At 39.4% G+C, this 24,433-nt stretch overlaps 1 protein-coding gene across 3 annotated transcripts in view; it reads left to right on the top strand.

Moving 5' to 3' along the window:
• Nucleotides 1-24,433, top strand: part of LOC136828427 (ubiquitin carboxyl-terminal hydrolase 48-like) — a 487,389-nt gene that overhangs the window by 240,707 nt on the left and 222,249 nt on the right. For all 3 annotated transcript variants that reach the window (XM_067086475.1, XM_067086474.1, XM_067086476.1), the window contains exon 11: nt 23,924-24,123. In XM_067086475.1, coding sequence (XP_066942576.1) covers nt 23,924-24,123 — 200 coding nt within the window. The remainder of the gene's footprint in view (nt 1-23,923; nt 24,124-24,433) is intronic.

The raw sequence follows: 24,433 nt of genomic DNA, 5'->3' as shown, positions 1-24,433 counted from the left end.
GGCTTACACAACAGCTCTCTCTCTCTCTCTCTCTCTCTCTCTCTCTCTCTCTCTCTCTCTCTCTCTCTCTCTCTCCATTGCTAAAACATACTTTACAAATATAGTATCGCTCATTCTCTAAAAGAAAAAAATAATGAAATTAGCTCTACAGTATATATAGGCCTAGGCTTACACAACAGCAGACTCTCTCTCTCTCTCTCTCTCTCTCTCTCTCTCTCTCTCTCTCTCTCTCTCTCTCTCTCTCATCATAACAATGCATTCGTTCCTTTTTCGTTGGACATTGCTCAAATTTAACTCTTGATTTCATTATGGAAGATCGCGTTTCCGATTATGCAAGCAGAGAGTTCAATGTGGTGTCATAAATTCATTTGTGTAAGGTTGCTTGGTAAGTTCGTCGAAAAATGTTTATTTTGCTCAGAACTGTCGTTGCAAATTACAACTTGAACGAATACTGTGAAACTTACTACTGCATTTAAGTATCAATGATTTCATTATCGTGAGACTATGATTGAAAGTTATAAGAGGTCAAGCAAAAAACAAGCACAATAAGACTGAAGCTCCTCCTTTCTAAAGTTGCGATAGATGTCGCATTATTGAGCAACATATGTCTTAAGATTTAAAATAACTGTATCCTCACTTTCCTTGCCAAGATTGTACCATATATATATTGTATATGTACATATATATATATATATATATATATATATATATATATATATATATATATATATATATATATATATATATATATATACATATACCATATATATATATATACATATATATATATATATATATATATATGTGTGTGTGTGTATATATATATATATATATATATATATATATATATATATATATATATATATATATATATATATATATATATATATATATATATATATATATATATATATATATATATATATATATATATATATATATATATATATATATATATACAGTACTATACAAAACGTTAGTCGGCCACGGTTGAGTGGCCTAAATATATGGCCAAATTTGAAGGAACCAAAAGTGCAAGAAAAAATTCTGTCAAATCATTAGGCCGCTTACTGAGAGTAGCTAAGGGGGAGGAGCTTATGGCTCGCTAAAAAGAAAGCAGACAAGTAAGGTTTTGGCTGGCGATCTAGGTGCCAACGTGAATTTTTTGCTCCACGCTCCTGTCGAAGTTTTGGCCTACCCCGGGTCACATCCTGGGACCCTGTGACCTTACTATGGGGAAATTTAAGGATCTGAATGAACAGATCATAGCACAGATATGTGCATTAAAGGAATCAGGTCTTAAAACGAAGGAAATCGCAGCTCAGGTGGGTGTGAGCTGGCGATCTGTTAGACGCTGGGTTGCCAAGTTTCACCAGGGTGGAAGGGGCGATATACCGTCGCAAGTAAAACGCTCTGGGAGGCCTAAGAAGACTTCTAATCGAAATATGACTATTTTAAAGCGTCAATTAGAGGTTAATCCACGCATGACATCAAGGAAATTGAAGGAATCCAACCCACAACTGCTTGGTGATGTTTCAGTTCGGACCGTCAATCGCTGTATCAATGAACTTGGATACACAAGCTACCGTCCACGGAAGAAGCCAATTTTGACCAAGTTACAGAGGGATAAAAGAGTCAAATTTGCTCGGAAGTACAGCGTTTGGGATGAGTCTCAATGGCTAAGCCTGCTTTGGTCAGATGAATCGACTTTTACGGTCACTTGTAATAGAGGTCGTAATGTTTTTCGCAGGTCCGGAAGCGACCCTCTTGACCCTAGGTACCTCGAAGGGACTGTCAAACACCCTGATTCTCTCATGGTTTGGGAGCTTTTACTGGTCATGGTGTAGCCAAGCTTCATGTCTTTAAAAAGAATGAAAAAGTTAACCAGTATAATTATTTGGAGTTGATGTGTGACATTTTGCCCGATGCATTCGAGGATACGGGTGCCACATGTTTTCAGCAGGATGGCGCCAGGGCTCACACGGCTAAATCTGTCACTCAGTGGCTTCAGGATTGCGAAGTTCCTTCATCAATGATTGGCCTGGTAATAGCCCTGACATTAGCCCAATAGAAAACTTATGGGAGATCGTAAAGAGGATCTACAAGACAAAGATGTGTCGTCTGTTCCAAAGCTGGAGGCAGAAATGGCGCATCTTGGAACAACATACCAAGGAAATGCTTCATAATTTGGCCTTGTCTGTACCAAAACGACTGAAGGAGGTGATTAAACGTAAGGGTTGTCCTACTAAATATTAGTGAATACTAATAAAGGTAATTTAGACTTAGAATTGTGTTGTTATTAGCCTATTTGTAGTTAAGTTATGTTGACATGTTTTGAGTTGAGTGAGGGCGGACTAAAGTTTTGTTGAGTACTGTATATATGTATATATATGTATATATATGTATATATATGTATATGTATATATATGTATATATATGTATATGTATATATATGTATATATGTATATATGTATATATATGTATATATATATTTATATATATTTTATATATTATATATATATATTTATATATATATATATATGTATATATATATATATATATATTTATATATATATATATATATATATTCAGTGCTTACAAAGTCCTATAATATCCAATTTCGCTCTACCTCGGAAATAATATATTTTCATATATGTTTTGAAGGAATTTTTTAGTTGATAATAAGTTCACCGTCCGTGGGCTGGATCCAGCGAAGGTCAAGAACTCAGGACTACAGTGGATGCATTAACCCAATCGGCCACAAGAGAGGTATAAGTGGATATTGGCTCCCATGCACAAATCACCCGTTGAACTCAGGTATTTGTATTTGGAGACGATATCCACCCACCTCTGCCATGTTGACCGTGTAATGCGTTTGTCGCACGCAGCCATATTATGACTTTTTTATCACATCACCGTGATTCACATACAATCAGTAAGCTACAAACGTCCTTTAATATCCAATTCACTCTACCTCGGAAATAATATATTTTCATACATGTTACCGAAGGGGAATTTTTTAGTTGATAATAAGTTCACCGTCCTGTGGGCTCGAACCAGCGAAGGACAAGAACTCAGGACTACAGTGGACGCGTAACCTTAATCGGCCACAAAGAGAGGTATAAGTGGATATCGCTCCCATGTACAAATCACCCATCGAACTCAGGTATTTGTATTTGGAGGCGATATCCACCACCTCTGCCATGTTGACCGTGTAATGCGTTTGTCGACGCAGCCATATTATGGCTTTTTATCACATCACCGTGATTCATATACAATCAGTAAGCTACAAACGTCCTTTAATATCCATTCGCTCTACCTCGGAAATAATATATTTTCATATATGTTACCGAAGGAATTTTTAGTTGATAATAAGTTCACCGTCCGTGAGGCTCGAACCAGCGAAGGACAAGAACTCAGGACTACAGTGGACGCATTAACCCAATCGGCCACAAGAGAGGTATAAGTGGATATCGCTCCCATGTACAAATCACCCGTCGAACTCAGGTATTTGTATTTGGAGACGATATCCACCCACCCTGCCATGTTGACCGTGTAATGCGTTTGTCGACGCAGCCATATTATGACTTTTTATCACATCACCGTGATTCATATACAATCAGTAAGCTACAAACGTCCTTTAATATCCATTCGCTCTACCTCGGAAATAATATATTTTCATATATGTTACCGAAGGAATTTTTAGTTGATAATAAGTTCACCGTCCTGTGGGCTCGAACCAGCGAAGGACAAGAACTCAGGACTACAGTGGACGATTAACCTAATCAGCCACAAGAGAGGTATAAGTGAATATCGGCTCCCATGTACAAATCACCCGTCGAACTCAGGTATTTGTATTTGGAGACGATATCCACCCACCTCTGCCATGTTGACCGTGTAATGCGTTTGTCGCACGCAGCCATATTATGACTTTTTATCACATCACCGTGATTCATATACAGTCAGTAAGCTACAAACGTCCTTTAATATCCAATTTGCTCTACCTCGGAAATAATATATTTTCATATATGTTACCGAAGGGGAATTTTTTAGTTGATAATAAGTTCACCGACCCGTGGGCTCGAACCAGCGAAGGACAAGAACTCAGGACTACAGTGGACTCATTAACCCAATCGGCCACAAGAGAGGTATAAGTGGATATCGGCTCCCATGTACAAATCACCCGTCGAACTCAGGTATTTGTATTTGGAGACGATATCCACCCACCTCTGCCATGTTGACCGTGTAATGCGTTTGTCGCACGCAGCCATATTATGACTTTTTATCCAGAGGTTAAGGACACAAACTAAGTATAAAACACCCATACATACACACACAAAAAACAAAAAATTTAAAAAAAGGCAGAGTTAAGACAAATACAAGGGTACAGCAGTTGTTTGACAATTCAGTGAGGGAACTCGTTGTTTAATATTCAGTGTTTCGAGAATAAGTAGTTCATGAGGACTGCTTGTATAACCAATAATCTTAAAATCTTCATAGTTGATATCTGTTTTGCATTTAATGGTATGGCTGCGTATATTAGAGGATTCTGGGTTAGTTAATTGGCACCAGGTTCTATAACTTATCCCTCTGTGGGAATCGGCCCTCATCTTGAGAAGCCGCCTGGTGGATCCAATATATTTTCCTAAATTACATTTAGGACAATTGTACTCAGAGAACACCAGGCGACATCAAAGGCAGTAGCCGATCCTTAAATCTGAAAAGAGAGCCGATACTTTTTGGGTTCTTAGGAATTAGTTTAAGATCGATGGCCCCAATATATTTTTGGACAATTATCATCATTTAAGAAGGGAAAAGTTGCATATAATGGCTTATTGGAGAATTTTCTATTTAGAAGTTTTTTGAGGATCCTGTAAAAAACATGAGTAGGGAAACAATTATTGGTGAAGTATTGTTGTAAAAAGACAATTTCTTGGTGAAAGAGGACCCAGTCCAACGTTAAAGATAAAGCACGATGTATTAAGGTGTAAATAGAGTTAAGTTTAAAGTTGATAAAACAAAAGCTATAAAAATTTAACCCCAGACCTGCCAAATTATAAACCTACATTCTGCCAGTTCTACTTGCCACTTGAAACATTATTCCACCGTTTGAAAAATCTGAATTTGTGTACTGATCTCAGCCGTTTACAAAATGAATTGATGGTCCTATCACATAAAGCTTTTTCTAAATTAAAAACACATTGGGCCCCCTTTTTCAATAAGAATGATTATGAAACCCTCAAAACTCTGTCCAAACGAGATGATTTGATTATTATGAAGCCTGATAAGGGGAGGGGAACTGTCATCTTAGACAAATTTGAATACGTCAACAAAATGACCCAAATCTTAAATGACCGTGCTAAATTTGAAGAAACTGGTCTTCCTGATTATCAAACCATCTTTAGAACCGAAGACAAGATCAATAGATTTGTCCGTAGCCTTAAGAATGAGAACATCATTAGCGAGAACACATACCAGGATCTTTTTGTTACAGGCTCTTCTTTTGGAATTTTATACGGTCTACCCAAAGTCCACAAACCCGACGTCCCCCTTCGCCCTATCCTGGCCTCTTATATGAGTAGAACTCCAAATTACAAATTGGCCAAATTCCTTGTTCCCCTATTGGAGTCCCTGACCAGTAACAAGTATACCGTAATTATAGTTTTCGAGGTTACTGAGATGAATATTGACACTCCCAATGCCCTTTAAGTCCAAGAGCCCAGATAGGAATGGGGATTGAGAAGGGGTGGAATATAAAATGTCAAAAATGCTGGTCAATGTAATTGAAAAACTATTTTATGGGAAAGGGAGAGAGTGAGAGGGAGAGAAAGTGAGAGAGTAGAGGGGGTGTTAGGGAGGATAGAGAGAGAGAGAGAGAGAGAGAGAGAGAGAGAGAGAGAGAGTAGAGGTGGTGTTAGGGAGGAGAAAGTGGGCAAAAAAGTTAAGTATACCTTAGTTTTACCAGACCACTGAGCTGATTAACAGCTCTCGTAGGGCTGGCCCGAAGGATTAGACTTATTTTACGTGGCTAAGAACCAATTGGTTACTTAGCAACGGGACTTACAGCTTATTGTGGAATCCGAACCACATTATTGCGAGAAATGAATTTCTATCACCAGAAATAAATTCCTCTAACTCTTCATCAGCCAGCCAGGGGACTTGAATTCCAGCCCATCGAGTGACAGTCTGAAGCTCAACCGACTCAGCCAAGAGCAGAGGGGGGTGTTATGCAGGAGAAAGAGGGAAAGAGCGTGTGTGTGTTTGTATATATATATATGTGTGTGTATAGATATGTATATATATATATGTGTGTGTGTATATATACAATATATATATATATATATGTGTGTATGTGTATATACTGCATGTGTCTATATATATATTAATATATATATATATATATATATATATATATATATATATATATATATATATATATATATATATATATATATATATATATATATATATATTTGTTTATATATGTATATATATGTACAGTCACTCAAAAATGTTTTGCAACATGTTCCAGAAGCTTTGTTCACCTAACAGTAATTTGTTCTTTTGATATTTACAAGGAAATGTAATTTTCTTATTCGACTTTAGTTATTAATCATACGGTTAACAATATAAAAAGAATGGTGAGTGAAAAATTCATATTACGAAAAATATTTGAAACATTTTGAAAAATCTCACTTAAGATGATTGGGCAAAAGAGTCAAAGAAGAAACTATATTTCGAATCCAGATAAAAGCTTATTGACTAATAAAGTAATGTTGAATAATCATCAATAAAATTATATATAAATAAAGAAAGAAAGAATTCAACCATTATTGTTGTCAAAAACAAAAAAGAAAAACTCTCGTAACGTCGTATGTTATTGTGTGACTCCACATTCGGGCAGGAAAATTAAACTAAAGTGTCTCGTCACTTGCACCGATAAGATGGGCAACAGACTGCCACACCACAATCATTACCTTGCATAAGACTAATGTCTCTATTGTAGATATTGCTCGGCAGCTTAGCGTAAATAAAACAACCATGTATAGAGGAATAAAACAACAGAGAGAATGAGGAAATATGATAAATTCATTGTAAAAAGTGGAGGACGACCCCATTGTTGCACTACTGTTAAGTGTCATCATCGGATGATCACTGAAGGAGCTCCGCCTAACTCCCCTGACAAGCCGGTGTTGCCATAAAGAGAGAACATTACACTTTCCCTTCAAGTTGCTACTCAAACCATCTGTAACAGGCTACATGAGACCAAAATATTATTTCATCATACTCCTGCCAAGAAACACTTCATATCAGCAAAACACAAAGAATAGAGGCTAGGGTTTGCGTTACAATATAATCCAGTGGTCGATGATTTCTGTAAGAATCATCTTTTGCGAAGAGGAGGAGACATTCTCCACTGATGAGCATGGTAGTCTTCTTCACTGCTGGCGTTTAGCATTAACTAAATTAATGTTAAACTTCTTGCTAATTTTAATTCCTTAGAAACTTAGATAAAAAGAAATACAAAAATAGGCGTTGTATATTCGGTTAACTTCATAAGAGGCATCAAAATGATAGTCCTAAGTAGCAATGAAAGAAATGAGAAATTAAACATGATAACGGCATTATTTATATATATATATATGTGTGTGTGTGTGTGTGTATATATATATATATATATATATATATATATATATATATATATATATATATATATATATATATATATATATATATATATATATTTATATTTATATATATATCCATACATATATATATATATATATATATATATATATATATATATATATATATATATATATATATATATATATATATATATATATACAGGTTGACCATCACTAATCCGGCATCATTGGGACCTAGAGGGGCCGGATTAGCCATTTTGCAGGATTAGCCATATATTAGGCTAGAATACACTGAACACAGCTATGGGTCTCAGAATGATGCCCTCTGTATCGGGAGTCTAGATGTGGCAGAGCATAGCCATACGAGTGCATGAATGGGTTTTAGATGAGATCTTTATTTTAAAAAACTCTTTAAAAGCGATAATTAGGGAGAGAGTGGAATTACAGTTAACAATAATATTTATCATTACATAGTTTCAGAACAAAAGAATCTCTAGTTATTATAATAAGAATGAAAAATATCGTCTCATGGAAAATTCCTGAATGATGTTAGGCAACTTTCCTGATACCTCCCACAACGTCTTGTACACTAATGAAGTCATAGAGAAGGTGTTAGAAATTAGTTACTCCAGCAAGTTTGAATATTGACTAAACAACCACTCTCTAACCAGAACAACTACTCTGTCTCTCTTTGCGCCACTCACCGTCCTTACAAACCATACAGTGTTTACAGTAACCATATCGACTTTACGCCGACTCTGAATACAAAATTATACAGTATACAACAATGCACACATACACACGGGAGATTACTGCATTATGAAAACCACAGCATAAGATTATTTTATATATATATATATATATATAATATATATATATATATATATATATATATATATATATATATATATATATATATATGTATGTATATGTGTATATATATATATATATATATATATATATATATATATATATATATATATATATATATATATATATATATATATATATATATATATATATATATATATATATATATATATATATATATATATATATATATATATATATATATATATATATATATATGTATGTATGTATGTATATATATATGTATGTATGTATATGTGTGTGTATATATATATATATATATATATATATATATATATATATATATATATATATATATATATATATATATATATATATATATAATTTATATACATATACAATAATTTTGATCATGTATATTTTTGCATTTTATGGAATGTTTTTGCTGAAAACAGAATGTGTTAGTGAACTTATGGTCTTAATTGAATTGTCCCACTGTTTTATTACTGATGATATTAATCATCTCACATGTATTTAACAGTACATTAATATAGATAATAACAAACTATAATGAATAAATAACTAAAATAAAAGAAAATGAAAAAAGGAAAAAATCTTACTCTTCATTTTGGAGACTCCACTTCATTTTACTTGACAATTATGCGTTTATGTCTTGGCCTAGGCATCTACATATTTGGCTGAATTCTATAATTTTTATCATGTTTTATTCTTCATTTTTCATATTTTACCATGAGCTTTAATTCAAACATTTCTACATTGGTTTATTATCTATACTATTTATAAAAATAATGAAACACAGTATATTTATAGTTATTTATAGGTGTGTATATATATATATCACCGGTTAAACCGGACTATCGGATAAGATGGACACCCTGGCCCCCCAATTTGTCTGTCTTAACGAGTGTTAACTGTATATACATATATACACAGTAAACCCCCCCATATTCATGCTCTCATGATTTGCGGACTCACCTAGGGATGCTACCGCGAATTTTAAATTTTGAGCTGCCGCATAAGGTAGAAACGGTAGCTATGTAATTATTTGGTAAGTACATATAAAACTTATTTTATTATAAAATGGCATTTTTATTGATATTTTTCTGATTAGTATTATTATTTGAAAATTAGTAAATCTTTTTTTATAAAAAATGTATATAGTCATGAAAATATGGTAATTGATGAATATTGCTCTGCAAAAAAATTTGTGAATTATTGGATTGTCCGTGATGTATTTTGAGATAGGGTCCACAAAAAAACCTGGGATTAACTGAAGCCGCAGTTGCTGATCCTCGATCTAGCAGCGACCCACTGTATAAATTGTGGCTAGGGTGGAAGGGCTAAAGGATATTGCTCTGTGTTGTTTTGAATATCTCGCATGACTTAGATTTGAAAGAGGTCGTCCAGTCTTTTGAGCTGGAAACCCTGATATCCTCTTATCGTTGTTAATGATTTAAGTGGGATGCAGTCCTTCAGTTTTTGATGTTACCTCAGTTTGAGCCTTTCAATAATGCATCCTTTAAGAATTATGAAGACATTTTATTATAGGTCTTGCTACGGCAAAGCGTATTAATGAGCATCAATCCCTTTCTTGTAATGTAGGCATTGTTCAAGGGGATTTCTCTCTTTTCTTCTAATTTTCAGAGCTAAAACGATGTTTAGTGAAAGCCCATCTCAGATTGTTGACGGTGTCTAATTTAACTATGTTAGTAGGCAGTGAAAAGGAACCTCTGCTATGTCAAGGTAGAGCTCTTAAGAATTTACCTGGCCAGATTTAAACCTTTAAGGATAGGAGTAAGAATGTGTTCTTTGGTGTTAGAAGGCCAAAAACTCCTGTGTTTAAGAATGCTATGCCCATATTCTACAATGTCAGCACACTCAGAATTGAATTTGGATCTTTTACCATTTCTTAAAGTAAACCTCATTATGCCTGTGTGGTAGTGGAAGTATAATTCAGTTTTCTGAGTTCGTCCCTGTGTCACCCTGTGAAATTCCTTCTTGCACGAATTTCTAGGTATAAATATTGCTAAATATACCAGAGAAAAAAGTTATCAGGAATGCTGGGGTTACTACCCCCAGATCGAGCGTCTTCTTATATCAAAAAGGCGTCGGTATGGAGAAGGGTGAGTGAATAAATCACAGCCACAGAACCACACTCGAAAGATATCCCAATGGCAAAATCCCCCGGAAGAGCGAGGAGCCGTTCCAGCTCCCCACTCACCCGCCCGCCAAGCGGCGACCCCAGCGCCATCTGAACTCATTCCTTTTCTAGCACGTGATTGTTTTCACTGTTTTTCTGTTGGCTTGTGCTTTTGGCTGTTTTTTCCTGTTTTCAACCATGTCGTCGAGCAGCTTTACTGTATCCAAGTTAAGTACCATCTTATTGTGGGGTTTTTATGATAAATTTGGCTGTTTCAGCCCGTATTTATTAATTATACGTGGCTTTGTTATGACGCTACGGCGTCCCCCAGCCAGCCATGTTGTCCGCGAGGTACGCTCGTCCAGCTTGTTCTGTTTGGGCTTTTCCTTGTCGGCTCTTGCTTATTTTTATGCCCCTAGGATTCATCCTGGTGGTTTTCCCTAAGCTGGGTTATTTCGGTGTTTCTCAAACGATAATTTTGTTGACCGTATCATTGGGGTTCCCGCATGGGTTCCCGTCATCTTCCCGTTTAGGTGACTCCCCAGGATGTTTCCCCTTGGACAGTTTTAGCTTTATAATTATTATATTATTATTTTGCTAGTGCTTGACATCATGTTTTTAACTGTATACTATGATTTTGTTACCGGGGGGCGTCAGGTTCAGTTTTTCTATTAACTTCCTGTCGCCTCTCTCGGTTAGGCTACGCGCCTAGCACAAGCACAATTTATTTTATTGTTTATGCACAATGGATGGTGATTTATTATTCTGGTTATCCTATTATTGTGCCTAGTGTATATTAGGCTTGTTTTTGCACCTTTGGCCTCCTGCTCTCCCTTTCACCTGGGTTAGGTTAGGCGAGAGGAGGGGATCAGCAGGTGGAGGGAGTTTCTGTTGTTGTTCCATCCTCTGTCCGTGGCTTGGGTTGTGGAGTGAGCCCCATAGTCCTCCGCCTTCTTTACGGAGGGGTTGAGGTTTTTTCTGTGGGTGTGTCTCCTCCATGCTTTTATAGCATTCCCTTCCGCTTGGCCCTGGTTGGTCTTCGACACGGAAATTTCTCTCCCTGTTGTTTCCTCATCCTCCCTTTCCTTCTCCCCTTTATGTCATGCATAGGCTACGTCTATGTGTGGGGTGAGAGTATGGAGAGTTTTAGCCGCTATTCCCTTCCCTTCATTCGGAGTAGGCCATGATCTCTCCAGCTGGTATTATCTAGCGTGGTCGGGTTGCAGTTGAGCGGGTGAAGGCATCTTCCCCAGTCTCCTGTTTTCTCTGCTCTGGCCTACCCCTTCCTTCTCCCACCACCCCCCTACCCTGGCCTTCCTGGCCCAGCTCTTTCTCGCGTGGTGATGTCGGTATCCGTCGACCACCCCGAGTTGTGAGATCTTTCCTGGCTGAGGGATTCGCTCGCTCCCAGGGCTGGTCCCCGATGGCATTTTGCTGAGCTCAGTGTCTTGTTAACCCGCTCTCCTAGGATCGAGCAGGTGTTCGAACCTTCTCAGGGTTACTTTTCTCAGCCTTGTTCCGCGTTTGCTCCGGCGTTCGGGATACTCTAGTTGGGTTGACTGGCGCTTACACCTGCCCTTGTGGAATTGTGGTGTTTTTAGCCTCACCCTTCTTTTGTTCTCTAGCGGTTGAGGCTTGGGATCCCCTGGAGGGGGTGGTGCCGGACTCCGGGGAGTGTGGCATTTTGTACCATTGTTAACCGATTATGTTACCATCCTCTGTATATGTGTGCATTTATTTTGCTTCCGGCGGCTCACCCCGCCGTCGGATTTATAATTATTTCTGTTATTGTTATTAGAGTCCGGTGATCTTATCCTTGGGTTCTGCCGTCTTATTCCCGGCATCCCTTGTGGTAAAGGTCCCGTTGATTCAGCTCCCTCGTTCCGCCGGAGTATTCCGGCAGTCGGGGGGTTTTTTGCTTACCCTAATTTTAAGTTACTTTTCTGGTAGGCCCGTCTCTGACGGGGGTTTTTCATTCCGCCGGAGTACTCCGGTGGTACAACTTGAAAATACCTGAGCCTGCTTAGTTTAAGTTTCTTAGAGTTGGAGGTTCATTTACTGTTCACACTTACAGACTGTTCGTTGTGAGGAGCCCGGGTGTACCACCACCCTTCACCAACCCTACGGGCATGTGGTGTGTCGGACCCACGCTGGCTGTGCGGTCTGGCTTGATGACCTAATCGTCTGGCATCCGGAGGGCTGTGAGGTTTGCTTCGCGCTTTGCGGGTGCATACAGGACGAGTCGGTAAGCTGCTTTCTTTCATTCTTCATGATAGTTACAGTTTGCTGCGTTGCTATATTTTATGTTTTAACGCTTATATAATTTACGGTATATTAGCCCCTCCTTGATTCCTGCTCCCCCCTTTCAGGCTGATGAGTCCTCCAAGAAGGAGGCCCTAGAGTCTCTCCGCGCCTGGGTGGCTGGGTTTGGGAGGAACTTCCTGTCGGGGAAGCCCTATGTCCTCGACAGGAAGCTGAGAGATCTTCTTTACCCGGAGCCCGGATCGCTGCGGCCGTTCCTGCTGACGTGGCGCACTATCATCATACAGCAGATATGGGTTGTGACCCAGCCACTCCTAGAGGATCCCCTTTATGCGGAGGTTTCAGAGGATGTCGCCGCTCTGGACTTGGACCTGGAGCCCATGAACACCGAGCAGGACCAGGTAGGTAGAGAGGTAAGTGAGGCAGTGGGGGCGGGCGCCCTCTTTGATTCCCCTTCATCCTTTGTCTCTTCGTTTCAGGGCTTTGCTAAGTCTTCTATCTTGAGGACAGGGCTCCATCTACTGTCCCCAAGTTGAAGACTTCGTGGAAGGCGAAGGGCTTCAAGTCCTCGTCTTCCTGCAAGGCATCCCTTTCCCCGTCCCGAAGTCAAGGTTGCTGAACCTTTGGCCTCCGGGAGCAAACCAGGTACCTCGGGCAGAGGAGCGAGTAAGAGGGCAGCCAAACCCAGCCCTCCTCGCCAGCCTGCCTTTGACCCTGAGGCGTTTGCGGGGATGTTACTTGAGAAGTTCTCTTTGGAGGTGGAGGCCAAGCTCTCTAAGCTGACGGAGAGGCTGCAGAGTCAGGAGAATCTTCTTGCTGATATGGCACGCTCCGGTGGGGCCAGACCGTAGTACCAGATCCCTGACACTGCTACCCTCCCTCCTTTTGATGTTGGGAACTCGTGGCGTTTCGCTCTTCGCGCTATTCGCCACGAGGATACCTTGACCATTGAAGGACTAGGTACCAGACGCCTGGAGGAGCTGGAGTTCTTCCCGGCTGATCTCTTGCCCCGCTACCCAGGCTTCGTTAGGCTGACGGAGGAAGCTTGGGTACGCCGACAAGGTCCCTAAGGAGACAGTGATCTTCCCTAGGGATCAGGCGCAATCTGCTCTCTGCGCACCTTCTCCGAGTGGTGGGCGGAGAACTTTTAAAGTTGACCCCCTTCAAGGGCAACTACACGATGTTTTCCCTGGGGATAACCTACCCACCCCTGCCTGAACAAGGTTCTGGAACCGCTCAGGCTTGCTTGGATGGCAAACCCTTGCCTCAGCTTAGGGAATCAGACCCTACATCTCTGATCTTCCTGGGGTGATGACTTCAGAAGGACGCTCCGTCCACATTTACCGTTGGTAAATTGGACGCAGATTACTGCATCAACCAGTTTAGTGAGCAGCTTCCAAGATCCCGGAAGCTCTCCTAAAGGCTGAGTTCGAGGCACGGTGTCGTCTGAGCCGGTCTCTGAACTCGCTGTGCCTTTCAGAAGTGACTGCCGTCTCCTTTGCTGAGGAGCCCTTGTTTCAGGTCCTGACTAAATCCCTGTTAGCAGGGTTCCAGTCGGACCATTTGATTTCATGGTGGCAAAGATGAACTGCCGAAAGTTCATCTTCACTGATGCCACCATTCATCACGAGCCTAATAGGCTCATGAAGAGCTCGTTCTGGGGGGAAAATCTTTTCCCAGAAGACGAAGTCTCCGGTGTCCTGGTCGAGGCAACCAGGGCCAACCAGAGTCTGCGCTCCCGGTGGGGTATCTCCGCCTTTAAGCGGAAGGGCCCGGAGTCTAGCGGTTCCCAGCATAAGCCTGGGAAACGTTATAGAAGGCACAGGAGACCACAACACCAGACAGTAGTTCAGGCAGTTCCGGTCTCAACGGTGAACCAACCTCCACCTCTAAGGCTCAATCCCCAACAGTATGTGCTGGTTCAACCAGCCCAATCCCTTGCTGCGCCACGTACGTCTCCTCACCGGCGTACAACCCTACCTATGAAGGCCGTGGGGTCTTTCACGGCCTTAATAGAAGCGCAGGGGGTAGAGGCCGAGCTCCCTACAGAGGTAGAGCTGGATCCGTCTCCCGAGGGAGAAGTGGCCGTGGTAGAGGGAACAAACCTGCTTCCTCCCATTGAGACCAGTCAGGTAGGTGGACGTCTATACTGGTTCAGAGACCAGTGGTCCTTCAGTCCTTGGGCACACAGCATTGTGTCCAAGGGCCTGGGTTGGAGCTGGATCAGGGACCCCCCTCCCCTGATCAGGTTTCATCAACCCTCCTCCAAAGCTCTACAGGACTTTGTGACGGAGCTTCTCAACAAGAGAGCAATAAAGAAAGTGAGGCACCTCAAATTTCAAGGCAGGCTGTTCACTGTCCCCAAGAAAGATTCCGGCCAGCAAAGAGTGATTCTAGATCTGTCGCGTCTAAATCTCTACATACAATGCGACAAATTTTGCATGCTTACAGTTGCCCAGGCACGGACTCTACTGCGCGTGGAGCTGTCACCACCTCTATTGATCTTTCAGACGCTTATTATCACGTCCCGGTTGCGCGGAACTTCTCTCCCTTCCTGGGTTTCAGACTAGGGAAACAGGCCTACTCCTTCAGGGTCATGCCCTTCGGGCTCAATATAGCCCCAGGATATTTGGCTGGCGGAAACAGTTGTTCAACAGCTACGATCCCGGGGGATCTCTCTAGTAGCATACCTGGACGATTGGTTAATTTGGGCCCCATCCATACAGGAGTGTCGGAAGGCTACAGCTATAATGATCGAGTTCCTGGTGTCCTTAGGTTTTCAGTTGAACAGGGAGAAGTCCCGCCTGACTCCGGAGTCTCGGTTTCAGTGGCTGGGTCTCCAGTGGAACCTAACCTCTTACAGGCTATCCCTTCCGCCAGCCAAGCGGAGAGAGATAGCCGCCTTACCAGAAAATTTCTGAAGGGCAAAAGCGGCATCCCGCCGGTCTCAAGAGAGGATTCTCGGTTCTCTTCAGTTTGCTTCAGTAACAGACCTGCTCTTGAAAGGAAGACTAAAAGACATAAACAGAGTGTGGCGGAGACGAGCCAATGTCAGGCTCAGAGACAGGGTCTCTTCAATCCCGCAAATCTTGAAGACAAGGCTTCGACCATGGTCGGTAGTCAAAGGCCTTTTGAAGTCTGTCCCCCTTCAATTTCCTCCCCCAGCTCTGGTAATCCACACAGACGCTTCATTAAGCGGCTGGGGAGGGTACTCACCAAAACAAAAAGTACAAGGGACATGGTCTACAATGTTTCGACAGTTCCATATAAACACCTTGGAAGCTATGGCAGTGTTTCTAACTCTGAAGAAACTTTTCCCCGCCGGCCAGATTCACATCAGGCTGGTGTTAGACAGCGCCGTGGTGGTTCATTGCATAAACAGGGGCGGTTCCAAATCGGGTCGCATAAATCAGGTGATGTTAGCCATCTTCTCCCTGGCGAACAAGCACGGCTGGCATCTGTCAGCCACCCACCTTGCGGGGGTGCGGAACGTGGTGGCAGATTCTCTGTCCAGAACTACTCCGTTGGAGACGGAGTGGTCTCTGGACGGGGAATCGTTCAATTGGATATGCCGCCGGGTCCCGGGACTCCAAGTGGATCTGTTCACCACAGAGAGCAATCACAAGCTTCCCTGTTATGTGGCTCCCAATCTGGATCCCCATGCCTACGCCACGGACGCAATGACTATAGATTGGAACAATTGGGAGAGGATCTACTTGTTTCCCCCAATAAACATGTTGTTGAAAGTACTACACAAACTCAGGTCATTCAAGGGCCAACTAGCCCTGGTAGCCCCCCATTGGCCGAAGAGCAACTGGTTCCCTCTGCTTCTGGAGCTCAAGTTGCGGTGTCATCGGATACCCAAACCCAGACTGACCCAAGTAGTACAAACCAAGACTGTGTCAGCTTCCTTAAGAATTCAAAATGCCCTAGTTTTGTGGACTTTATAAAATTTGCTGCTAAAAAGGGAGCAAACATTGATCCCGTTAACACTGTTTCTAGAATCTGATAAGAGAGATTCTACTCTCAGGCAATATGATTCAGCAGTCAAAAAATTAGCATCCTTTTTGAAGGCATCTGAAGCTAAGACTATTACTACAGCTAAATCAGCCTTAAAGAAGGTATTTTTGGATGGCTTCAAGATTGACCTTACAGATTCATACTTTTCCTCCATCCCTAGAGCATGCGCCTGTTTGAGACCGGTAACACGCCCACATTCGGTTACCTGGTTCCTAAACGATGTTCTAAAGTTGGCCTCTGATATTAATAACTCACAATGCTCTTATCTGGATCTGTTAAGGAAGACTTTGTTTTTGATTAGCTTAGCTTCAGGTGCCAGAATCTCAGAGCTGTCTGCTCTCTCTAGAGGTGATGATCACATTGATTTCCTCCCGCTGGGAGAAGTTCTCCTTTCCCCTGATATTACGTTTCTAGTGAAAAATGAAGACCCTCAGGACAGGTGGTCCCCCTGGAAGGTGGTGCCTCTTCCACAGGACCGGTCCTTATGCCCAGTCTTTACCTTAAAAGCTTTCTTACAAAGAACTCCTCAGTGTATGTCGGGTCCTCTTTTCATCAGGGAAAAAGGTGGAACTCTCTCTCTGAATGCTATAAGACAACAAATTTTGTATTTCATTAAACAGGCCAACCCGGATTCAGTTCCGAAGGTTCATGATATCCGTGCGGTAGCTACCTCTACTAATTATTTTCATAATATGGATTTTGCTGAACTTACCAAGTATACGGGATGGAAATCACCTCTAGTGTTTAAACGCCACTATCTAAAATCACTCGAAGCTCTGAAATTCTCTACAGTGGCTGTGGGGAGTGTCATCCCCCCACCTTAATTATCCTTAACCCTAATCCTTTCCCCCTGCCCACCTGCCTCATTTATTTCTCTGCCTGTTCTCCTGGTTCAATCATGCCTCACTGCCCTGCTCCTCAATATTGATACTAGTATTGCTATCATTATTGTTTGTATTGGTGATTGTGTTCTGTTATGCTGTGTATTTAGATTTAAGCCTGGAGGTACTTGTGTTATTTTATTTTATGCTTTGTGTACCTCACATTTTGATATTGTTTAAGGTATATTATGTACTCCCTTATGTATAATCTATGTGTACCTATCTATATCTTTGTATTGTTGGGTGTTTTTATTCCACCTGTAATTACCTGTATTTTGTTTATCTTTGTTTTGCTCAGATCGCATATTAAACCTAATTTGTTCATAGCATGTGTTTTTGTTCATGATCACCTTTTGTTTATTTTGTATCTTAGCAGGCTTGGCATGATTCTCCTTTACTATTTCACCGGGTGACACAGGGACGAACTCAGAAAAGGGATTTTGACAAAGGAAAAATCTATTTCTGAGGCAGGCCCTGTGTCACCCGGTGACCCTCCCAGTATCTGGTTTCCCCCCCTGCTTTGGCATGCCAAGCCTGGGGGTGGTGCTAGACTGGAATGAGTTCAGATGGCGCTGGGGTCGCCGCTTGGCGGTCGGGTGAGTGGGGAGCTGGAACGGCTCCTCGCTCTTCCGGGGGATTTTGCCATTGGGATATCTTTCGAGTGTGGTTCTGTGGCTGTGATTTATTCACTCACCTTTCTCCATACCGACGCCTTTTTGATATAAGAAGACGCTCGATCTGGTGGTAGTAAATCCAGCATTCCTGATAACTTTTTTCTCTGGTATATTTAGCAATATTTATACCTAGAAATTCGTGCAAGAAGGAATTTCACCGGGTGACACAGGGCCTCCCTCAGAAATAGATTTTTCCTTTGTCAAAATCCCTTTTTTGCCTCGTGTTATTTGTGAAACATCAAGGTTTTGTATGAGAATTGCAGTATCATGAGTTCTGTCCTCCTGGCAGGGATGATTTTCTTGTCTTTCTCTCCTATAGTTTGGGGAGCATGAAGATACATATTGGTATATATAGGAGTATATCCTCATTGTTGAAGGCAGTTGTTGTCTTTAGTTTTGGACTGTTGAGTTTCGGCATGTGACTCTGGCAGGAGTCATTAGTACTCTGCGAGGTAAAGTCCTTTTTCCCCTGTAAGGACCTTCCTACAAGACTTGCTGTGAGGACCTAAAACCCTGCTGTGGATTCATCATCTGGTGCCAGTACTTACTAGGAAGAATTGTGCAACAGGTAAAAGTGTGTAGAAGCTTTTTCCCTTTGAAAAGCTCTTAGTTTTCTAGGCTGTGGATGTTTCTCTTGGCTTCAGTAACCCACCATCCTCATTCAGTGTGGTAGTCAACTAGCTTCAACAGTAGGGAAGATTCATCCCAAATAATGAAAATTTTCATAATAACATTAGCTATGTGGATAGTACTGTTAAAGTGGAAACCCACCCAGCCTTCCCACATCCTTAGACAGGTGGTCATGAAGAATTCTTACAATAACATAAACATTCTAATGACACCTGGTGGGAAACTATTGATTACAGATAGTATATTTAGATAAGCCAAGCATTATTCTTGTGTTTATTTTGAATGCATATTGCTCTTAACAGTGCAAAAATGTAAGCTAACTTAACAGTCGATAGGTATCCAAATAATTAATTTCATAAAAATGTTTGCATCTTTCTTTTTCTTTGTGAATTCAGCATTTTCTTAAAGTTTGGTCATCTGTCAGTAGGTATGAGGATCATTTTCCTTGAGAACAAGAATTGCCTCTGCCCCAAAGTACTTGTAGGGTCCAGACTTGTACACTTGTGTTTTATTGTAAAAAAAAATTGCATTTGCCTCCAGTCATCGTAAACAAGACACAAAACAACTTATAAGGTGTGATTGGCCATACTCTGCAATGTATGCTGACAGTTCCAAATCTTTATTGGATGTAGGTTTGCTCCCATTTGACCTAATAAAAAAAAGATGCTTCTGATTTCATAGCAGAAATTTATACAATAAATTCATTACTCATAGAGTACAATATTGGAAAGAGCCACCATAGAAATTTGTTATTTTTGCTGTCTCTGGAAGTGCTGTTGAAGCTCTCTACTGTGCAGAAAAAATTCCTTCTTAATGCAGATTAAGTTTACATTTCACAAATAATGTGTAAATGTTCAAATACGTTGGGTCCCTGCCATTGTGAGCATTAGGGGAAATGAAGATGTGAGTAAAGTAGCCAGTGATGCAACGGCAATGATAAGGTCAAATATAACCATCCCTATCTTAAACCCATCATCTCCAATGAAAGGCATACTTTATGGAATAAGGAGTCTGGTAGCAACAAATTAAACCAAATCAAATCCCACCTTGGATTTTTGCATTCTCTGAATCAAAAGAATGCCACACTGAACTCGTTTTATCTCGTCTTTGTTTTGGCCACACTTGTTTTTGCCTGTTGATACATAATGAATACGGTATCCCACATGGCCCATTCCCTGATGCACGGAATGCGATTAAGCACCAGTAGTTATACGCATCTTGAACGAATATCTCGGCTTCAGCCAACAGTCAATAAATCGATTAAAGAAATTTTTCAATTTCTTCATTATTTTAAATTGATCTAATTACCAAGTTTTCAAAGAACAGTACGTTGTTTGGGTAAAATTTAAATACAGTATTATCATATCAAAGATAAACTCCTTGGGTGAATTCTGTTGGAGTCGAGTATTTTTATCAGTTTGTTAAATTACTAAATAATGAAGATAATACAGCAATCCCTCGATTATGCGGATCTTCATTATCTGACATAACCAGACCAGGGACCAAGGATATTTAATATATATAGATTTTAAACAATTAAAAACTACTTTCCAATGGTTGGCAGTGCTGCATGGCTTGAGGATGAAATATCAACAGTGTTAAAGTACTCTTTTGAGTGTTGTTATGATATACTTAGTGTCAACTAAACTTGTAATGAAATACATTACAGCAAATCAAGCAAAACAAAGAAAAAAAATAAAGTCAAGGCTGTGCTAAGAAACACAGACAAAAACACACAAAGTGAAAGAGGTTTGTGGATTGTTATTGGCCAAGCATGACTTATTATACAGTGTTTTGGAAAAAAAATTTTTTGTAACCTATCAAATTGTGTTGCTTACTAGAGACAACAAAAGATTTTACTTTTTGTGTACAGTATGATGTATTTTACAGAACTTTTCAATAACATGTCAGTATGTATAAACAGTGTCAACTGCATTTGCCAGGAATGTTGATTATTTCAAACAGCTTCAACTCTCTACCTGGTCCTAGTCCAGATCAGCATGTATTAAGTTTTTTAACCCTTGAACGCTTACTGGACGTATCATACGTCGACTAAAATTGTCTGTTGGGTGCCAAGTGGACGTACTCATGACGTCGACTACACAAAAAATTTCAACCTTCGGTCAACTTTGACTCGACCGAAATGGTAGAAAAACGCAATTGTAAGCTAAAACTCTTACATTCTAGTAATATTCAATCATGTACCTTTATTTTGCAACAAATTGGAAGTCTCTAGCACAATATTTCGATTTATGGTGAATTTTTGAAAAAACTTTTTTCTTACGCCCGCAGCATGTAACTCGCCAAAAATTTCAGAAATTTTTTTCGTCATTTTGTCGTAATTTTTGCACTGTTCTATATTAGCTGTTACATAAAGTTTTATATATGAAAATGTGCACAATTCCATGTAAAAATACAGCAAAATACAACCCATGGTTGTAGCTTTTATCAGTTTTGAAATATTTTCATATAAACCACGATAACTGCCAAAATTTCAACCTTTGGTCAACTTTGACTCGACCGCAATGGTCAAAAAACGCAATTGTAAGCTAAAACTCTTACATTCTAGTAATATTCAATCATTTACCTTCATTTTGCAACCAATTGGAAGTCTCTAGCACAATATTTCGATTTATGGTGAATTTTTGAAAAACTTTTTCCTTACGTCCGCGCCAGAAATTCTTTAAATCACGTTGTCGTAATGTTTGCACCGTTTTATATTAGTCGTTACATAAAGTTTTATATATGGAAATGTGTGCAATTTCATGTAGAATACAACAGAAAATAACTCATGGTTGTAGCTTTTATCAGTTTTGAAATATTTTCATATAAATCACGATAACTGCCAAAATTTCAACCTTCGGTCAACTTTAACTCGACCAAAATGGTAAAAAAACGCAATTATAAGCTAAAACTCTTACATTCTAGTAACATTCAATCATGAACCTTCATTTTGCAACAATTTGGAAGTCTCTAGCACAATATTTTGATTTATGGGGAATTTCTGAAAAAAAACAACTTTTTCTTTACATCTGCGCCCGGTAACTCGGCCGAACATCTCGGAAATTCTTTCGTCACGTTGTAGTAATGTTTGCATCATTTTACATTAGTCGTTACATAAACTTTTATATAATGAAAATGTGCGCAATTTCATGTAGAATACAACAGAAAATAGCTCATGGTTGTAGCTTTTATCAGTTTTGAAATATTTTCACATAAATAACGATAACTGCCAAAATTTCAACCTTCGGTCAACTTTAACTCGACCGAAATGGTAAAAAAACGCAATTGTAAGCTAAAACTCTTACATTCTAGTAATATTCAATCGTTTACCTTCATTTTGCAATAAATTGGAAGTCTCTAGCACAATATTTCGATTTATGGTGAATTTTTGAAAAAAACATTTTCCTTACGTCTGCCCGGTAACTCTGCTGAACATCTCAGAAATTCTTTCGTCACGTTGTCGTAATATTTGCACAGTTTTATATTAGTCGTTACATAAAGTTTTATATATGAAAATGTGCGCAATTTCATGTACAATACAACAGAAAATAACTCATGGTTGTAGCTTTTATCAGTTTTGAAATATTTTCATATAAATCACGATAAATAGAAAAAATTCTACTTTCGGTCAACTTTAACTCGACCGAAATGGTCGAAAACTGCAATTGTAAGCTAAAACACTTACAGTCTAGTAATATTCAATCAATTAGCTTCATTTTTCAACAAACGGGAAGTCTCTAGCACAATATTTCGATTTATGGTGAATTTTGAAAAAACATTTTTTACGTCCACGCGTTGTTTAATTCATGCATCATTTTGTGATAATATTTTCTCTGTGTTGCTTTGATCGTTTTACAATTTGTTATATACCAAAATCATCGCAATTTAGTGTACAATACAAAGAAAAACAAAATAACCCGTTAGCTTTAACCGTTTTGCTCACAGCATGATTTGTATAAAATTATATATGAAACCTTTTTTTTTTGAGCTGTCATATATTTCAATATTTATATATGATAATGATTTTTTTTTCATTTCTGATGGTTGCATACTAAACTTCAGGCAATTACAAAAAAGGAGCCAAAATGAACTCTTAATCTTAAAAACTAAGCGTGCTGTGATTTTTGAAAAAACTTTTTCCGCTTCGCGCTAACTCACCGAACGTCGCTGGCATACGGGAGACGTTTTTGTAAATAGAGGCTCGGCGTTTAAGGGTTAATAGCTAATTCTCTTCTTTTGTTGGTGTTTCCTTACTGTAATATGATTGATTACTTTATATGGGTGTAATATTGTTAGTGTCACTGTTTTCCTTCCTACAGCATGTGCTTACAAGTCTTGAATCTATGAGAGCAAAATTTTTAAGGGCTGTAACTTCAATAATTTGATACCATTATCTTTTTAGTCACATTATTTCAATATTGCCAAGTTTCTAGATAGGGTGTGTTATTTCAGTATTGTCAAGTTTCTAGATAGGGTATGTTATTTCAGTATTGTCAAGTTTCTAGATAGGGTATGTTTCTCATGTCTAATAGGCTACATAATTTTTCCTTCAATAGAAGCACCATTCAGTGTGACTTATTTCTGTTCACATAAAAGGTGTATAGAATAGAACAGGAGTTTATGAGGTGTGTGTATCAAAAGTTCACAAATTAGTTGTTTTAAACAAGTATGTCAGTTGTTTAAGCATAGTATTGTTTAGCACAACAGAGTATATCCTGGGAAGGAATTATTTAGTGATTATTTTAAAGAATAGCATGGGATTTTTTGCGCCCAAATAATTTTTATAATTTTATATCTTTTATGTACTTCTAGGTAAGCTTACTCTCATCTGAACCGTGTGGAATTCATTTACCGGAATCCATAAATAAATTAAACCTCCCGTTAACATTATCCGTCGAAAATGGCTGCTGCAAAGAGTGTACAGCGAAAGCTGTGAATCACATTCTTTTCATTGAAAGAGTTAAAAATCTTCATAAAGAAGCAAAGCGGGATGCTCGTCGGGAACACGAGGGGTGAGTATGCCCAAAGGAAAATCTCTGTTTTCTTCTGTCCTTTTATCTGTTTGAAGACATGTTGTTTGGCCTATAAATTATATTTTTTGCATAGTGGAAGTATGTATACCTGTTTAAAAAAATATACATTTTTAATGTACATGTAGAAAAATAGTTTTTGACAAAGGAAAAACCTAATTTTGGTAGCCGCTGCGTGTCCTCCAAGGAGTTACTCTAATGTCCCCACCAGGGCTCCATAAGACAGACCAACCAATATGAAAGAATTCTCTTGTACAGTAGTTGGTTGTGGCCAGAATAGGGCCTTTGATTT

The sequence above is a fragment of the Macrobrachium rosenbergii genome, chromosome 42 (assembly GCF_040412425.1).
Source record: "Macrobrachium rosenbergii isolate ZJJX-2024 chromosome 42, ASM4041242v1, whole genome shotgun sequence".
NCBI classification, from domain to species: Eukaryota; Metazoa; Arthropoda; class Malacostraca; order Decapoda; family Palaemonidae; genus Macrobrachium; species Macrobrachium rosenbergii.
Note: the sequence above shows the minus strand (reverse complement) of the source record. Positions and strands in the feature narration are given on the sequence as shown.